Source organism: Thermobia domestica, chromosome 13 (genome assembly GCF_964235325.1).
Source record: "Thermobia domestica chromosome 13, izTheDome1.hap1.1, whole genome shotgun sequence".
Lineage (NCBI taxonomy): Eukaryota > Metazoa > Arthropoda > Insecta > Zygentoma > Lepismatidae > Thermobia > Thermobia domestica.
This window is the reverse complement of record NC_137466.1, coordinates 19302670-19322358: the sequence shown is the minus strand read 5'-3', so window position 1 is coordinate 19322358 and position 19689 is coordinate 19302670. Positions and strand designations below refer to the sequence as shown.

Below are 19689 nucleotides of genomic sequence, written 5' to 3'. Positions count from 1 at the left end.
ATTATTATTATTATTATTATTATTATTATTATTATTATTATTATTATTATAAATTATGTGCGTAAATATAGAGATTCAGGGTTTTTTTTCGCTCAAGAAAATCTTTTTCGAATATTGGAATGATTCGTTAGTGAACTCGAACAAATAAAGACTTACAGTCTTATGACGAGGTTTCTTAAACATATCTTCATATGATGTCTCTTTAGACACACTTTTTAAAAGTTCTAATAGATATGCATCGGGAGACAAGAACTGTGTATGTAATTCATTTTATGTAAATATCCATGTTTCACAATCTTGCAGTAATGACGTAACAAATTCTATAAAGGAAATTGGGCTACTGGAATACACTTTTAATTGATCATTAATGACAATATTCAAGTAGGTGATTTGAATTATATTTTATTTTCAAAGAAAAGTGTTTGATAATAAAGCGGAATTAAATTTTCATATTAAAGTATGATTTTAAGAACGCTTTTACTAACTAGAAGGAATATAAAGATTTTAAAAGAAATGTATGAAAATGTGTCATATGTTAGAGTTCGATAATAATTTTTTTTTGGTAATACTTATGATCGAACTTATTTAATAATTGCGAATGACTGTAATCTATTTGGTGATTAGAAGATACAAATACATGACAAACACAACTCTTATCCTTTCAACTGGCAGAGAATTGAGTCCGTGTCTCTCATTTGTGAACGTTTCTTTACCACCAAAATACTAGAAAAATAAAATTATTTTGATAGTACTTAATTGGATTGTATGAAAACTAAATATTTTAAAATGAATCTTTCAGAACGTTTTCTACAGTAATAATCTCATTAGAAATGCATCTAATGCAGCTTGATGTCTCTACAAAAGAATTTCTAGAGGTATTAGGTTAACGGAAGCTTATGGAGTAGCAAACATTAAAAAGGAACCGGAGTAGAAGAGAACCCAAACTGCAGAAGATTAAGTTTCAATTCCAGCAGGGAACCATCATTTCACGCTACTGGTGCAGCATCACATCAGTCATAATATATTTTCAACATGATTACGTTAAATATGATGTTGCAAAGGCAAATACTTGAATATTTGAATGTCCAATAGTTGAATTATCTCGCTCAGAATTCTAATAAGTAGTGTTGATCGTAAGAACAGACGAGACAGCAAACATCACTTTCAAGACACCTTTTCGAGACAAGACAGTTTGAACTCTTGTTTCGAATGCAGTATTCTTTGGAAAACGGGAACGGAATACTCATTAAAAAAAGGTGAAGCTGAAGTTGTTATCGATCAGCAGGATGAATGAACTCTAGTCATACACTTAGCAATCTTTCTACTTTACATCCCTCTTCCAGACTTACGTCCATCCACCCAACTTGTTGATCTATATTATAAAATTGAAAGTGACTATTAACAAAAAATTGGCTACTTACCAATGAATCCTCCCTTGAAAAATTTAAAGATTTTGACGTTTCGGAACTCTCAGCTGGTTCCTTCCTCAGTGGCAAGGTAAAAAGGATTAAGTCGGAAAGGAGATAAAAGGAGTAAAACCAGGATTACATACTACTATATAAAAGTAACGTACAAAAAAAAAAAAAAAAAAAAAAAAATCCTGAGATGAAAAGAGCAGAGTGAAAAAAGAATGAACTGATTAAAAAAGAACGTGGTGTCTATGTTAGGCCACTATTGCCATGTTTGGTGACTATGTTTGTGACTCTTAATCTCTTGAACCGCCAGACAGATCTCGATCACATTTTCAACGTAGATGCAGTTCTGGGCTGGGAGTGTTTTTAGCTATTTCCTTTGACGGTAGAATTTAGGTTGGGGGAGGAGGGACAGAAAAAAATAAATAAAACTTAATAACTCTTGAACCATCCGACCGATCTTGATCAAATTTTCAATGTAGATGAGGTTTGTGACTGGGATGATTTTTATCATTTGACTTTGACGGAGCAACGTCGGGGAGGAGGTGGAGGGGGAAATATACAAAAATCAATAAATATGAAAATAAAAGTGACTATGTTCGTGAATTAATAACTCTTGAACCACCCAACCGATCTCGATCAAACTTTCAACATAGATAAGGTTCGGGCCTGAGATGTTTTCTTCTATCTAGATGTAAATGTGCACTTTTTTTTTTTCAAAACCATCGATGTGTATTTTCTTTATTCTTTTGCGCGTTGGAAATTTCAAAAAAAAAAAAAAAAAAAAAAAAAATGAGGTTACCTCGCTGATTTTTTGGTTAAAAAATTTGTTATACCCTTAGATATCTACAACATATATTTTTTTTGAGGCCTGAAAGCGATGGCAACATTGTCAAAAAGAAATAAAACTGAAAACAAACGTGTTTTTCCCACAGTTTTTCCACCCACCACTTTAGGGCCATTAAGGTGAGGGCCCCTTCAAACAATCCTGTGCCAGAGTTCACAATTTTCATTTCTCTTGCGTCCCTTCCGCTTCTGTTGTTCTTCGGCGGTTTCTATTGTGTCCATTTCGGAATAGAAACACCAAATATATCTCCATAACAGTACTTCAACCGACTTTTGGACAACGAAGTTACACATACCTCGCGTCGGGTCCTCGTATCTACCAGTGCTTGCTTCACTGGCCGCACACAGTGGCGCTCTACCGGTAACGCTCTCTACCGCGAGCTGTGTAACTTCGTTGTGCAAGAGTCAGTTGAAGTGGAAGTACTGTTACGGAGATATATTTGGGTTTCTATTCCAAAATAGATACAATAGAAGCAGCCGAAGAACGACAGAAGCAGAAGGAACGCAAGAGAAATGAAAATTGTGAACTTTGACAAAGGATTTTTTGAAGGCTCCCTCACCTTGATGACCCTAAAGTAGTGGAAAAACTGTGCGAAAAACACGTCTGTTTTCAGTTTTATTTCTTTTTGACAATGTTACCATCACTTTCAGGCCCCGAAAAAAATATATGTTGTACCTAAGGTTATAACACATTTTTTAACCAAAAAAATCAGCAACGGTCTCTCCCAAAAATTTTTTCTACATTTTTGAAATTTTCAACACGCAAAAGAATAAAGAAAATACGCATCGATGGTTTTGGAAAAAAAAAATGCACATTTACATCTAGATAGTATCTACAATCTGTGAAAGTTTCAAAATTTTTCGACTACCCCCACCAAATTTATAAAAATATTCAATTTTCAGCATGTATGATACGATAATTCGGTAAGGGGAGGGGTCTTTTTTTTTTTTTAGATAGTTTTTGGTCAAGGGTAACCTTTTGGGTCAATAGCGACCCAATTTGGATCAAGGGCAGATTTCACTATCTTACTAGGAAAGACCCTTTGCATTACAATATATAACATTTATTCATTCATCAGTTTATTCCTTAAAAGAGGAGTTATTGGCGTGTCTAGAGACAATATCAAAGTACTCAAGAGCGGTAGCGTGGTCCTGTAATTTCTCTCGCTTGGAGGGGAGATAGTGTAGTATTGAAAGGTCTATATACTGTGAGAGTTGGACTCTGTTTGAACAATTGCACTAGATCCAAGCCCTAGGTGTCGTTCCAAGCTTATATTATTACCTAGTAGTAGTTGTGCCCTCCATAACCTTGATGTTGGATAAGGACACAAAATATAAAAAATACAAACTCAAATATTAAATATCTCAGTTTCGCGTAATCTTGCAGATTCTACTAGTACTCTTTGATCAGGCACTTTTTGTAGAAAAAGTGCAGAATTTTAAGTGTACCAAGTTTTCATTAACAAACTACTTTTACAAGATTGCTTTATAGATAAAATATTTTTAGATTACAGATCAAGAATTAATGATTAATATAAGAAAACAAGTCATTAGCATATTTTGTAGTTCATGTGACTTACCAAATTAAAGAAGAAAAAATGTGGAGAGGGATTAGGAGCTATGTACAAGGCCGGCCGTAGGTAATTTGTCGCCCTGTGCAAACGCATCATTTGCCGCCTTCCTCTTTCTTCAGAAAGAACAAATCTTATAAGTCACGATTTTAAGTATGCTACTCCAGCATGAACAACGAAGGGGAAGGAAAAAGCACTTCCACTCAGAAGGGCTTAAGTACTACAAATACAATTCCATTGTGTCTGTTTTTTTCTTTAAATAATGATCAATTATGTTAGTGAAAGATTTATCACTGACATAATAGATCTGAACCTGAACCTGCAAACACGCCTAAAAGATAGTAATCCTTTTTATAGAATTCAATATCAAGCTTCAATCTCAATAAATTTGTTTGCAATTCCAGTGCAACTAGCTCTTTTACCTTCATTCCTTGATTTTCCTTCTACGTCTGTTATTTTTTTTTTTTTTTTTAAGTTACCACCTTCAATGATAAGGAATTTGTTTGTGTAGCTTTCATGCCAGAACTGTGATAACTAAATGGAAGAGGTGTTCGAGAATTGAGTTCTCGTATTTGACAACAATCAAACAATTACTGCTGGGATTTATTTGACGATTTGCCTTAGCACTGTCCATGTAATCTTAAACTAATGTGGCCTAAACATGATTTATGAATGTAGTATCAAATAGAAGGTCAGCTTAGTAAATTTAACTACTACTATCATGAAGTCTCTTTCCAACATGAAATATTTATTTTAAATAATATACTTATGACAGATTTAGCCGCCCCGTAAAATGCACGTTTTGCACGCATGGTAGAGCCAGTCATATGTGTGAACTTAAGTACAAATGAAAGAAAATTTAACATGTAAGGAAATAATGGTACAGTCCACAGCAAAAAACCTGCAACATGAGCGTGTAAGTTTACTGTAAAACTACTACTAACAGCGCACGAAATTAACATAACGTCTAAGTGGCACGTATCACGCCAGGAGAAACCTCGGCGTCCTCCCCTGCACACTAATTTTAGAGCAAAGAACTTCGTCGTTTCACAATAAACTTACATGCTTATGTTGCAGGTTTTTTGCTGCGGACTGTACATTGTAATGTAATGTCTGTGCGAAAGGCTAACATTGGGTAATATTATTAGAATCATGACGTCAGACATTTGTATTAATAAAGCAGGTATGGTATATCAATATTATAGTCAGACACAAATATATGGTATTAATATGTTAAACAAATCATACATTCAAATAAGAATCATTATTCCTTATATCAGAGAACGTAACTTTAATTTATACTAGTTTAAAATACGTTGAGTTAACCAAAATGAAAATAGAAATATAAAGAAAAATAAGCTACCTAAACAAAATTATGAAAATATTAAGCTAAAATCTCTATAACTCAAGAAGTTGGTATGTGTTCATGTTCCAAAGATTTTTTCGTAAGTTATATCTCAATTTTAGGTGTAAACATTGTTATTGTTTTGGTAGTATATGTACTTCTAAAAAATACTATTTAAAATTAATATCATAATTTAATAGTAGTATTTGTAATATAAAGTAATATGTTTTGCAGGTAAAACTGGCACAAATATTCTACAGAAAGCAACAGTTCCAATTTTAAGTGATGCAGAATGTCTCAAATGGCACCAGCAGAAAAGTATTCACCTTGAATTATATTCGGAAATGTTTTGTGCTGGACATAGGGATGGCCGAATGGATGCATGCTTAGTAAGTAAACATAAATAATAGTATAAAAAACTATTACAACGGATGGGGATTCTAGGCTAGTTACCCGCCATTACTAACCGGAGTCCGTAATGCAATAACCAATACAAGTTAAACCTCCTTCGCCATAAATCTCATACAACTTTTGTTCGAGTACTCGGAACATCTCTTAGAGCCTCGGGAAGGGACTTCATAAGATTCACGGGAAGTTAAGTTAAGCACCTAATGTTTGAGTAGTAGAGATAATGTTCCCTTGCACTGCACTGTACCAACTACATGGTAAACAAACTATTATATGATACACGAAAGCTTACCTGAAATATCAATCCCTTCTTTTAATTATACCTTAAGTAATCACTTTGCACCAATATCAAATAACTAAATGACCACCAAAAAATAATTATGAAAAATAACATAAGAGCATTAGAATTATTTGATTTTCACTTGATACGAAACTTTAGTAGTACAAAAAATCAAAATGTGAGATATATTGATTTATTGTATTCACTGCTAATTGTATGAGCACAAACTTAATTTCACTTAAAAAAAAAAAAAAAAAAAAAAAAAAAAAAAAAAAGCACAATGAGTAAGGTTATGGGCCCTTCCAGAATACGAAACGTGGACTACAACGGCGACGCAAATTGTTGCGATTACGAAGGTCTGTTCACCACACGCTGTAAACACCATGCACTGTTGGAGAAATAGTTTATATAATTTCACTTAGAAGTATTTCTCCCTTACTGAATGACGGATTAGTTCTTCTTAAATGCGTAATAAACGCGTTCGTACTTAATTTGGGAGAACGTTGTTATGCTGGATTCATGTTACATATCTCCGTCATAACTGATTGTCATTCTATTTTTATAGTATAAATGCTATATTTTCATTCCATAAATTTATACGAATAATACAGTGCTAATTTCACTTGTTGTAGTGATTACTGCCCATAAGTAACACCACTTTTAAAATATAACTGCGATATTTAGTGGGAAAGATCTTCAACTTGTCCACGACGACTTAAGTTAGGAATCCCACTAACTAACAATCTTAGCTTGACGCAAACAGTTCCCTTTCCGAGATCAAGATGCGGAAGGATACACTTCTTAAACGAAAAATATCACCATTTGGATACTCAGTTATTGGGAGAATACACCTTTTATAGGTAACAGTAAATAAAGTTTAGCGTTCCGCAGTTATACATATGACGTATTGATGGTCGCTAATTAATAATTAACAAAGTCTATTAGAATATACGGTAGGTTCATCGTGCACACTTTGGATTGTGTGTAGGTGGATGGAAGCACCACACTTTCAAATTGCTTACCTAAAATGGCTATGCAAAAGTCACTGTGGACGACACACACACAGAAGCACTTGTGAGAGAGAAAATTTCGTAGCTCTGCTTTTCTGCAAATTACGTCTGGGCAAGCGCTGATTCCAGGAAATCCTCACGTTTATACGAGGGTTGTACAGAGAGCGTATAACGATAACGTTGTACTATCAAAGAATGTATTTTAGTATTACAGTATTTATACTAGTTTGATGAGAAAGAAATTAAACTTAGTAACATATATAATGCTACTAAATATATATATATATATATATATATATATGTACTAAGTGTATTACAATTTAATTCCACCTTCAGCTTTTCCAAGTAGTCCTTTTCTGCAGGTATGTTTGTACCACGAAATAAATGCCTGCTGAAAGTCTGTGTATTGTTGTCAGCCAATTTCTGCGATTTGGTCTGCACGTCCTGTAACGAATCAGCAACTCTTTAGCTTAAATTTCAGATTTGTAAGTAATAATAAAAATCACAAGAGACCACGGACGAATGTGGTTGTATTTATTGCTAAAATTCGCTATGCTTGGACAGAATAGTGATTGAATGTGTTGTCATGATGAAAACAGCTAATCCACGTTAGCCTTTTCTTTTCTTCCTCTGTAAATGTCTTGTTTCAGTTATCTTTATTTATTTGGGTTGTAACTGTGAAGACAAACACTCCTGATGGGTTCCTTGGCATAAACATCACGAAACATCTGAAATGTCTCTGTTGTTCGTTTGTTGTTCGTATTTTTGCATCCATTACGAAATTTAAGCCTACCACAAACACATGTTCATTAAAAGGAACCTTAAACCGATTTCTTGATTCACATTATACTGAAACGGGAAACCCGGGTTCGATCCCTGGTGGAAGTCATGCGGTTCGGATTCCACTTTAGGCTTTAGTTCCAAATCTCATATAATCTCGCTGCTTAAAGGACGCTAAACTATAATACAAGCAACCAATTGATAACGAGAGTCCAAGTTTACCTTGAGGCATATTAGGATCAACGACAATAAGGGTAAACAACGCTGCCAAATTGATTTCTTTTTCGTAGGCCTGGTATGGTCTGAATAAATTATAAGTTTATTTATTTATTTATTTATTGTATATTACTTGTAACATTTTACTCCATAAAGAAAAACAACATTATTTTTACTAATTTCACGAATATATCTACCACGCATAGTTCAATCTATTTCCAACTCGATAAGAGATTAAAAGAATATTTTTCTTTCACAACATGATCATAATAGCGTTAAAATTTACGATTGAAACGTAAAGCAATAACGTATGTATAATTCTATATAAATAAGCATAGTTTAAAAGAACCAAATTGCTATATTTTAAAATCGTTTACTCTTTTTATATCAAATAGAGAACAGATTTATTTTTTAATATTCAAACAGATATTACCTGTAATTTAATAACGAAATGAAACTGTAAGGAGTAATTGCATACTGTTGCAACGATGGTTTAATTGAAAGGTTATCTTTCTAAATTTGTGAAAAGTTATATCTATATCTATGGCATATAATTTTGAATTATTTTCTTTAAGTATTGTTCCAACATTAAGCACATTTTTATTCAGTTTCTCTAAATATAATTTAAAATTCAAGAAAAAATACAGTTTTTGAACTTATACTCGATTAATTTAAGAAAATCTTCCACCATAATTTAAGCATTAAGAAAAGAAAAACGGTCATGATGTTGAAGAAGTTTCCAACATCGATAAAATTAACAAATTGGATATTCTGATAGAATCTTATCTCGGTTGAACCTTGAAATAATTTAATTATGTTTGCTTATGCTCAAGAGCAATGTAAATATGAGAATAACAAATACTGGAATAGCCTTTTAGGAAAATAAGGAAGAAAGAAAGAAAGAAAAATAATCATTGGATTTAATGATTGATCCTCCGCTTCTGGTTTTGTAGAATTGTTCTGTTGCCTAATGCTCAAATTGTCTTATAAAATTGTTTCTTAAAATTTTAGAGTATTTCTCTTTTTCTTTTCTATTCTCATACCTGATTTGCACATTTCTCTGCTAACTTTTCACTAATCTGTATCTCAATATTTTCTCATCTCCACATTTGTATTGCACCATGAAACCTTAATCAATCAATCTGTCTGTTGGTCTATATTTATATTATGATTCCGTGTGTGAGAATGTTAATGTTTATGATCTTACGTTTAATTCTTGCTGACGATACATAATTATTTAATTCACTTAGCTCTTTGTCTCATGATGCTAGGTAGATGCCAGAGATATGAAACTTGATTCTAGAAACACAAACAATGTATGTCGACGTAACCCCACATCACACCAGTCAGAGATATTCGTATGTGTGACCATCAAATCGTGCAATCGTCTGATGTGTGACAGTATATAGAGAGTAAATATTATTTGAATATTCATCCAAAATAACTATTTTCCCATTATTTGAATATTCCCGAATATTCATCTTCAATCTTTGATTAATAACTTAAGTGTTGAATTATAATAGCAATATTTGTGTTTAGGGGAAAGAGATGGGAAAATTTGACACGAATTGACATATAAAGATGAAGTTTCTGCTAGATGTAGCCGATTGACACAAAGAACCTGGAAGAAGGAAACAAGAAACAACGCAGATCAACCGAAATAAGTCAAGTGGATTTAGTGCTCCCCCCCCCCCCCCGTTTGTTGTTTTCGATAGCGTTTTGTCTTAAATTTCTTGCTTCTAGCCGAAAACGAAAATGAGAAAATAATTGCAGACAATGCAGCTAATACTACTGAAATACAACAATGCTGAAGTTTGTGTTTCTTTCCATGGAATTAACCACAGTTTTTAATATTCTCCATCCAACATGAAAATTTTGAACTATATAGGCAGGGCCGGATCCAGGATTGTCTGAGGGGTGCACTGATAACTACAAAATAACCAATCACACTGAAACTCTTCAAAGTGATATGTGACAATATTCTTTACCCCTGACAACACTGATGCATAGAACGGAGAAAAGTATTTCAAAGAGGGCGCAAGTGTTATGCAGGAAAAAAAATATTCTTCTCTCCTCCTGGCTTCTGTTTTCTTCCCTGCTTTCACAAATGTTATATTGCTTTGCTTGGTGAATCCTTTTCCTTCAACATTCAGAAAATCGACTTAAACTATTGCTTTCGCAAAGTTCTGCTTTCTTTTAAGTCCCAAACGGAAACATTACGACAGAAATTTTCGGAAAAGGTTGCTATTTTCACTCCTAGCTTCTTATTTTAGACAGTGTATAGTTACAACGAAGGGGGGAGGGTGCACGTGCACCTTTGCACCCCACCCCTAAATCCGGCCCTGTATATAGGCTCTTCAAAGATAACATACATTATTCGAATAACGAATAATTGCCATCGAGACTAGTGGTGCTTGGGAATCTACAAGCCTTGAATTTATTAGAGAAGTAGGCAGATGCATTTCTATCATTACTGGAGATGTTCGTTCAACATCTTTCCTAATTCAACGCATAGCTGTTCCTGTTCAACGTGGCAACATGTCGTCCGTTCTTGCTATCTTACAACATGGTAAGGAACTAGATGAGATGTTTCTTCTCTAATACAAAGGATAACACTGAACATTTGTACAACTGGACGACATACTGTACAAATAAGATCAATATGATAATTGGAAAGTAAATGATTGTATCATAGTGAATCTCACATGATTGTGTTGGGGAGGCGCACTAAGACTATATATGGGACCGAAGACGGTTAATTTAATGTAAATTTACTGTTCCGTCGTCTGATTGAAATATATATATACCGCAATAATTGTAAAAAAATATTTAAATCATATTTATTATTGGAGTATATTGTGTAATGGCTTCCAAATCATTAAACGTTGATAAATTATTGAAACATTCAAATAACGATTCGAAAAATCTATTATTCGAATTTTAATAGTACTATACCATACATATTCATTTGTGTTTAATAAACGAAATTTTACACTAAATTTTATCCGTCTAGACAACGATATTTCTGTTGTAACTTACACTAGAAGGTTTAATTAATAACGTATTACAATGTGTAACTAATTGTTTAACCTATTTTTAACCTATTAGAGGAGTTAAGAATTAGAATGTTTAATTATGGATGATACAATATATGACTGAGTAATCAAGAAGTACAGAAAATTATGACTAATACAGTGGTTGACTAGTTCAGTATCCCTTGGGTCAGTAAGGCTATGTGAGGATTAATATTTAATATTATGAAAAGTACCATCTCATATTACACATAATAATATATCGAAGATGTTGAATTGTTTCAGTGTAAAATGGACATAAATGTGTATTTGAAACATTTATAAATAAATGAATAAATCATTGTATGCTTGCCCATCAAATTCAATCCAACAACATACATTATAAAACAAATACCAAGTGACACATGTGCACGACGTGAAGGAGTTTGGTTTGTATGACGTGATATATTCTCAATTAATATTAAAACCGGGAGTGGTAGATTATTACCGCTTCCAGTTTGAGTAGAGTAGGAGGAGTAGAGTGGAGGTTAAATGTATTCTTCAGATCCTTAACCTATCGCATAAAATCGCTTCCTAGTTTTGCTGTATGGTAATCAATGTAAAAAAACAATAGTGGTTTATTTCTATCTCTTCCATACTAACGCAATTCCTAACTTTTGACCCTCTACATCCTGACCAAGGGGTGAACCGTCAAATAGTCTTTGATTTTTTTTTTTTTTTTTTTCTCTTCTGGACAAACGAAAGCACGGACAAGGTAAGTGAATGAAAGGTGTTTTGGTAAACCAATATCCTTAATTGAAAATAAAAGTTATTCCCTGTTTCTAACCTTATGATCATTGAAAGAAATTTTTCAATGGCGGAAAATTTATCCTTGGTTAAATCTTTTCTTCTTCCCATTGTACTAATTGACGGGAAGATGCCAGGGATGATAATTTTCTTCCTTTGGGGGATTTTTTTTTTTTTTTTGTTAGAGTAAATCCTTGTCATCAATTAGTACAATGGAAAGAAGAAAAGATTTAACCCATTTTAGTATCAATATAGTAGTATCTCTGTACCCTTTAAAAAAAAAGAAAGAAAGAAAGAAAGAAATAATGCTGAGATTTCCCTTCCTTGGTGTTTCGGAAATCCACAGATACAAACTGTGATCAGCTAGTGTCTTTCTAAATAATACCTTCTCCTGAAGAAAGAAAGAAATTAATTATAAAGTAATAAAAAAAATTGTAAACCAAGGAAAGTTTTCTTTTTTTTAAAAAAGAAAAATAATAAATAAATAAACCACAAAGTACGATTTGAACAAGGTTTAAATGTGTTGTAACCCAACATAAAGAAACAACATGCTCGGCTATCGAAACAACTATAAGTATCTTTCAGTTGTATTGCCAGTTAAGATTATCCTTTACAATGTTCTTTCTTTTGTACTCTTGTTTTGTTTTTGGTCAAAACCCGTGTGTTATCTTTACCTACGAAGTTTTCTGCATTTGCCAATGTACTGTTTTATTCTGAAAGTAATATTGCATTAAGTATCAAAGTAGGACCTGAATATTTCAAACAGTATGTGTTGGAAATGCTTCACTTTTCCAATTCTTCCCATTTCAAATGCGTTGTTGCCAAGGACTTAGAAAAAGTCACGCCTGCAACTATATTTGGAAGTCTGTACATGACAGTAAAATGAAAATTGTCTTTAAATCAAATATAGAGGCGTTATTTATGAGGTTTTGATATCTATATCTTTATATATATATATCTATTTATCATCTGTATATATATATAATAAAATGTAATGATAAAACAAGGAATTATATTTAATTAACAGTCAAGTGAACCAGCACTAGACTACAATTCTGAATATGTTTCTGAGACATAGGAGGTGTATACCAACTCTAATCTGGCTGCTCTCAAGCCATAAAATATGGCGATACTTTAGAGGAGTATGGAGACGAAACCTCCTGGCGATTTGCTTTAATGAAATGGCCTATACACGGGACGGATTCATGCAGCGATTTGTTCTAATTTAATTTTAATCACAATTTCTTTCTCTGTTTATTTCTAGAAAAGCTGAAGAAGAACATCCTGCAGGTTCGAAACTTTGTTCTTAATTACAAAAACATAGTAGTAGTAAGTGCACGGATAATTATACCTTTGATTGTGATATACCATTCCTACGTATATTTTTATTTTCTTCTATATTACCTGCGACGAGAAAAGGCATGTGGAATAACAGCAGTATGTCCTCAATTTAATGTTATTTAATTATTACTCTTTTTGGTAACTACCCAATTCTACTATCTACGAATGGATGAGTCATAGATAGTTTCATCACTTCGCTACTACCTAAATGTAAGGTTCCAACAGTGTGTCCAAAACAATGCGTCTGACGGGTAAAAAATATAGGCTGAGGTATGCCTCACATTTATTTGCGAGTATATATTTTCCTTACCCTCTTTACCTCTGATTCATTTATTCTTTAAACTAACTTTCTTCTTCTTTCTTCTTTCAGAAATTTAGAAAAAAATTGGAATTTTCCATTTCCATGTAATGTTTATAGATCAGTGCAAGATATTACCGTTATAAGTTTCACTTCTTTGGAAAAACGTTGAACAAATAACACCAGAAGCACTGACGAAAATAAGTCACACTTGGCACGTCAATTGTGATTTATTGTTTGTTACACTATTATTAGTATTGGTACTATGTTTACGTTGTTTCTGTAAATAGAACAGATTTAATTTGTTTTCATGTGCATTCAGTTCTAGGTTAATTTACACTTTCCAGAAGGTATTCGTATTTAAAGGCATTGTTTTATATCATTTCTGCATTGTTTTACGTTTTTGCTATTAATTCTGTATCTTTACAATGTACGAGAAATCAGTTACAACTATCCAATTGTTTTCTATGATTTTCCTAATTTCATATTCTAGAAGAAAATGGAATAATGAATTTCCCTACTGCCAATTGTTATTAATTCCGAAGTAACGAGAGATAGTTTATCAATGTTCACTTTACTGTTATTTCACTGTAACACATTTTACCATGCTTAGAATTTTAATTTTGGACATTTGAATAGCTTGTGAACTGTATAATATATACCAATTTACCTCAATATTTATCTAATATAGAATATCTGATGTAAGATTGAAATATCGCGTCCGATGATACATTGATAATTTCATCTATATACGAAGTTTACCGTGGTCGCAATTGTATTTTAATACTAGGAAAGCTTTTTAAAAATGTCGTTACATAGAAAGTTTTTCAGCTCTCCTACTACTTCTCAGGATATTTGTTCGAGAAATTTAATATTGAAATTTCCTCAATTTTATTTGTATTTATAATTGATATTTGGATACTAGGTATTATTAGAAATATTAGTATTTATTTATCAAAGGTGCTCCTAAGAGACGAAAGGATAATTTTCACTTATATTTAGGCTATTTGTCGACTAGCTATCGACGTTGTGAATTCAGAAATAAGCTTCGAAGACGTTTTTTACTGCATTATCCGAAAAATAAATTCTTTCTTTCTTCTTCTTTTCTAAACTTAAATAAACGAGTAAAGAAAGTTATAGATCATTCCTCTTCTTCTAGGCCTTATCTAAACTAATAAGTAATTTTAAAAGTTATAGATTAAATTATTCCGCATTGTATCACTCTTGCATACTATGACAGTTCAAAAACTTTATGTCGACATGGTTTAGTTTAACATTCTTTTGGTAGAATGTGACTATTCGGTCTATATTGGTTTGTTATATTTAAAATATATATATATGGAATACGAATAACAGACAAACAAAAAACGAAAAAAAAAAAACTATTTTCATAACTACACATGCGCAAACTGGTCGCAAAACGCTTGGAATAATTCACAGATTATAGTCAGTCAGTTATTCAACCTTCTGAGTCATTCAAGTTTTCTTTTTTTTCGTAGCGATACAATCATAAGGCGGAAAACCAGAGGCAAAAATTCAAATTTATATTTAAGAGAAAATTTATTGTTAATAGTCGAGTCAAATGTTCAAAGTGTGTTTACTGAAGAAAATAAAACTATGTTAATTATTTTTTAAGAAGGTTTGGTAAGAAGAAATCCGATTCTTTGTCTAAATTTCCTATGTTGTTGTTTAATGACGCATCTTAGATTTAAAGAAACAAAATATGACATTCTCTCTTTCTGGAACGATGTTTTATGTAAAATGTGTACATTCTTGATGTTATATTTAGTTCTATGTATATGTTTCAACGAGATTAAGACTACTGCATGACCATCTTAAAGTCTATAATGTGTTCTTTAATTCTGTCTTTATAAGAATATGATTTAGGTCCTTGAACAGGTTGCTGTTTTATTTAAGGTTGCCTTGTTGAGGAGAAACGTTTTTCAGATCGAACTTCAAGCCTTGGCATTGGTTATCGCTGCACAGCTGAGGACAGTAAAAGTTACAGACAGTACTGAATACGGATATTCGTAAATACAGTCATTCGCGTACCTCGCAAGAAATAAAACAAATCAATATTAATAATTCAAAGGGTGTTTATTTGCAGTGAATGTTTAATGAAGGAAGCATTAATGGCAATTGGAGATTTCAATATCAGAGGATAAATCATTAACAGTATCAGGTATACAGATGATACGGCTATTGTAGCTAGAACCGAAGAAAGACTACAGGAGATGATTGACTAAGTACTTGTCAATGGGAAACTATATGGAATGGAAATCAACATCGAAAAATCGAAAGTCATGAGAATATCCCGTGGGAACGCGCCGTTACGGGTCAGAATAGAACAAAGAAAACCTGAAGAGATCGATAATTTCAAGTATCTGGGAAGAATTTTCACGAGAGACGCTTACTGCAGCAGAGAGATCACGTCAAAAATAACATAGCCAAAGAAGCATTCAACAAGGAAAGATAACTCTTGACTAGCAGACTTAATGTTGGACTAAGGAAGAAGTTGTTCAAGTGCTATGTATGTTCAGAAACTTGGATATTAGGGAAGTTAGAAAGGAAATATTTAGAGAACCTTGAAATGTGGTGTTGAAGGAAGATGGAGAAGATAAAATGGACAGAGAGAGAGAGAGTAACAAATGATGTTTTAAAACGAATAGGAGAGAAGACGTTTTTAGCCAGCATCCTTCGTAGGAAGGCCAATTTTATTGAACATATCTTGTGAAGGAATTGTCTTCATCATACTACCATAGAAAGATGGAAGGAAAGCGAAGAATAGAAACACAATGATCGGTGATTTGAAAAATAGAAGAAAATATTGGGAGTTAAAAGAGGAAGATGAAGATCGAGAAACATAACATTTCAACGCTGAAACTTAAAGAACCTCATTCGTCCCAGGGCCTGCCAAAGGCAGAATAATACTATTAATAAACATATTTGAAATATTGGTTTGAATTTTCGCATTGGTTTACTGTCCTTTGTTTGTTTGCATCACCACTAAAAGTGAGAAAAAATTAATTACTTTGACCAAACTAACTTGCTGACTGTTTGTATTTTGAGAGTTGGTTAAATGTGTTTTTGCTCAGCTCCCAAGCGTGCAACTACACTACTAGTGGTTCTGTTTCGTTTTTCTTTGCTTGTCTTTATTTGTATTATGTACATACTATTTTATACAACATAAATTACTCAAGACTAAATAGTACAGAGCATTTTACTCAAAGGCATGTTAAATGTAATAGTGTCTCTCTACATTGAATTTTTTTAACTGTTACAGTGTGTGATTGATTTCATATGGAACAAACTTGATCTATCACTTCTTTTGTAAAAAAGTAAATAATTGATTTAAAGGAAAACTTTGATTATTTGCATAGTGTAACTAAAAAAAAGTCTTCGGAACATCATTCTGTATTTACTCTGTCGAGGGATAGATGGTAAGTCTCCTAACAAATGTGAAGATTTATTCTTTTTCGTGTAGAAGCACTTTTGATAAGTAAGTATTTTTAATTATGTGGTTTCTGAGCACCGTATCTAAGCACTATTATTAATGGGGCACTCCTCCTCTTCCTCATTATTATTACTATTATTATCAAATACGTTTGAGTTCTAAAAGTTCTAGCATTGAAACAGATCAGACATACACTTTTCTTTCCTATAGGAATTTATCTTTTCTGTTGTATTGTGAAGATTAGCATGCGAATCACTTTGATAACTCAGTCAGCTCGTATGGTTTTACTGAAATAATATTTTAAAAATTTTTAGTCTTTGAAGAAACGGTGAATCAAATTAGAATTCTGTAGTTCACAACCTTCGCCTTCGTTTGTATATATTTAAAAATAATTCGAAATGCTTTTAGTTTGTGTATTACATATAGGCTTTATTCGCTGGGTGGCACATGTTACCTCTCTGTATCACTGAGATCACATCCGAGTCAAAAACTAGTTTTGCTGAAATTAGAAGACCTTTTTACTGAAATTTAAAACTTTGGATAACAATTTTTAATTAATACTTCTGACCATTTTGAAAACGTAAAAATAAATAGCATCAATAAATGTAAAATAAAATGCGTTTTTAAAATAAAAAGGAAATATAGAACTTTTTGAAATGTTAAAATAATTATTCCTGTACAATTTTACTGTACCATAACGGTTCCCGAAACAAAAGCTATTTCGAGGCATATTTACAGAATAAGGAAAAAGTCTAAGGATTACGTAAAATAAATAAATAAATAGAAGAAGTGGGATCAAAATGAGATGTAAAATGGATATTGGTATAAAACACTATCTCGAGGATCTTGTCTAGAAATACTTTGTGCAATTGGAAAATATGCTATATATGTTATATATTATGTTATATATTAATTAACGTTATAATTAACTCGGTCTTTTATAAATATTTCGTGTAAAAATGTCTATCTGTTTATATAAAAGAAACTACTTTTTGTCTGAATTTTATGGTATATATTTTCTCTTGAGAAAGTGAAGGATACTTAACATCTCTTAAGATATCTTAATGAACTTTTCCATATTTTCAGGGTGATTCAGGGGGACCTTTAATAGTTTATTCAGAAGGCCGTTGGACATTGGCGGGTATTACATCAGCAGGATTTGGGTGTGCAGTTGACCATCAACCTGGGATTTATCACAAGGTCTCTATGACAACAAGATGGATCGCTTCTAATATTACTTGACACCACCGTTTATGGATGTAAAACTAGAACTACACACCACGTGCCATCTATGAGGAAGATAGTCGCATTACATTCTCAGGATACCAATCAAATGATAGTTGGGGAACCACTACTCATGTTCTATCGCCTACTTATGAGACTATGTTAAAAGTTGATGAACGACTTTTATATGCATACATATAAAAAGAAAAAAAAAAAAACAAATAACTGAAAAGTAATTGTGATCTTAATGGCTTATTTCCAATTTATTTTCATGTATATCAGTGTATAGTTGTAAGTATATGTATTTTTTCGAAAACGATGTTTGTAAATGTATGCAATTGTTGTGTTATTAATCTTCTAGAGTACTTCACTGGGTATTAGAGCTAAACGGGCAACAATGATCTCAATAAGAAAGAACGAAACTATGTTTTATTGTTGTTGTTATTAATAAAAGAATCCTTTAACATGATGTGTGTTTTTATTTATTAGACTCTTTCTTGAATATTATGGAAAATGATATACACTAAGATAAAACGGCAATCCTCCTATGTAAGTATTTATTTGTAATGATATGGGGGAGGGGTAATGTTTCTCTTCTACATTTTTTTCCTCTGCGATAATTTTATCTTATTAATTTCGAAAATCTTTACTATCATTATCCCGAAATGAGTTACCTTAATAGATAATTTGTAGGTATTATTGTGAGTCCATTATTCTCATTAAACGTAAAAATAGCGGAAAGACTGCTTACAGATTCAATGGTTCCACTGCTAAGAAATCGAGCGGAAAATGAAGCAAAAATATCTTACACTCTCTTTTATTTATTTATTTTTTATTTTTATTAATTATTATTATTATTTATTATATTGGAAATACATTAATTCAGAGCTCACTTCAAGCATTTTATCTTACGTAGAATCGATGCTGAGAAAGAACGCCGATTAAAGGAACTTCAACCAACAATATAGGTCTTTAAGTTCTGTAATTAGTGATCTGTTATTCCTGCGTCCGAAGTCAGTGTAAATAAAACTCTCGCTCAATTTTTAACATATTTTTCCGTTTTATTAAATTCTGACAAGTATTAAATTTGCAGTTTAGGCTGATTTAAAGTCATGGTCAAACTAAAATATATAGTAAGAGATTCACTAGTCGAAATTCTATAGACTTAGAGATTCAAATGTCTAATTAAGAGACAATAATGCAAACTAATCCAGCCATGAACTTCCTGATAAGAAGGCAAAACGATCATCTGACAAAATACATAAGTCTCACCTAAACCAGGCTGACGAAAGGAGCCTACTTTATGTCCTTCCGAAAAGATTTTGAATTTGTGTATGCGTTCAGCGTTTGTAGAACACCTGAGTGCGCATTTGGAACTAAGTTACTTCCTTTCAGTAAGAGAGATGGTCACGTTGAAATAAAGTAGAAAACACCTGTTTGTTCGGGTTTGGGGACAGAAAAATATAAAACATTTTTTTAACACACTAAATATATAGCCAACTGAGAAACACAAACAAGAGGTATTCCATTTAGATGTCTGGGTTAAGTTTAAATTTAAAGATATTACGAAGCCACAAATTACTTCTGTAAGTAAACTGCTTATTTTGTGAGAACACAGATTCTCGAATATTGAGCAAGGGTAAAAATCATTGAGGGTTAAATTCGGTTTCTACATTACTCGATACT

At 32.4% G+C, this 19689-nt stretch overlaps 1 protein-coding gene across 2 annotated transcripts in view; it reads left to right on the top strand.

Moving 5' to 3' along the window:
• The window catches only part of LOC145668040 (trypsin-1), a 422035-nt gene extending 403563 nt beyond the window's left edge, over positions 1-18472 (top strand). For both annotated transcript variants that reach the window (XM_081735514.1, XM_081735513.1), the window contains exons 7-8: positions 5409-5563; positions 17866-18472. In XM_081735514.1, the coding sequence (XP_081591640.1) occupies positions 5409-5563; positions 17866-18021 (311 nt within the window). In that variant the 3' untranslated portion in view covers positions 18022-18472. The remainder of the gene's footprint in view (positions 1-5408; positions 5564-17865) is intronic.
• The last annotated feature ends 1217 nt before the right edge of the window (positions 18473-19689 follow it).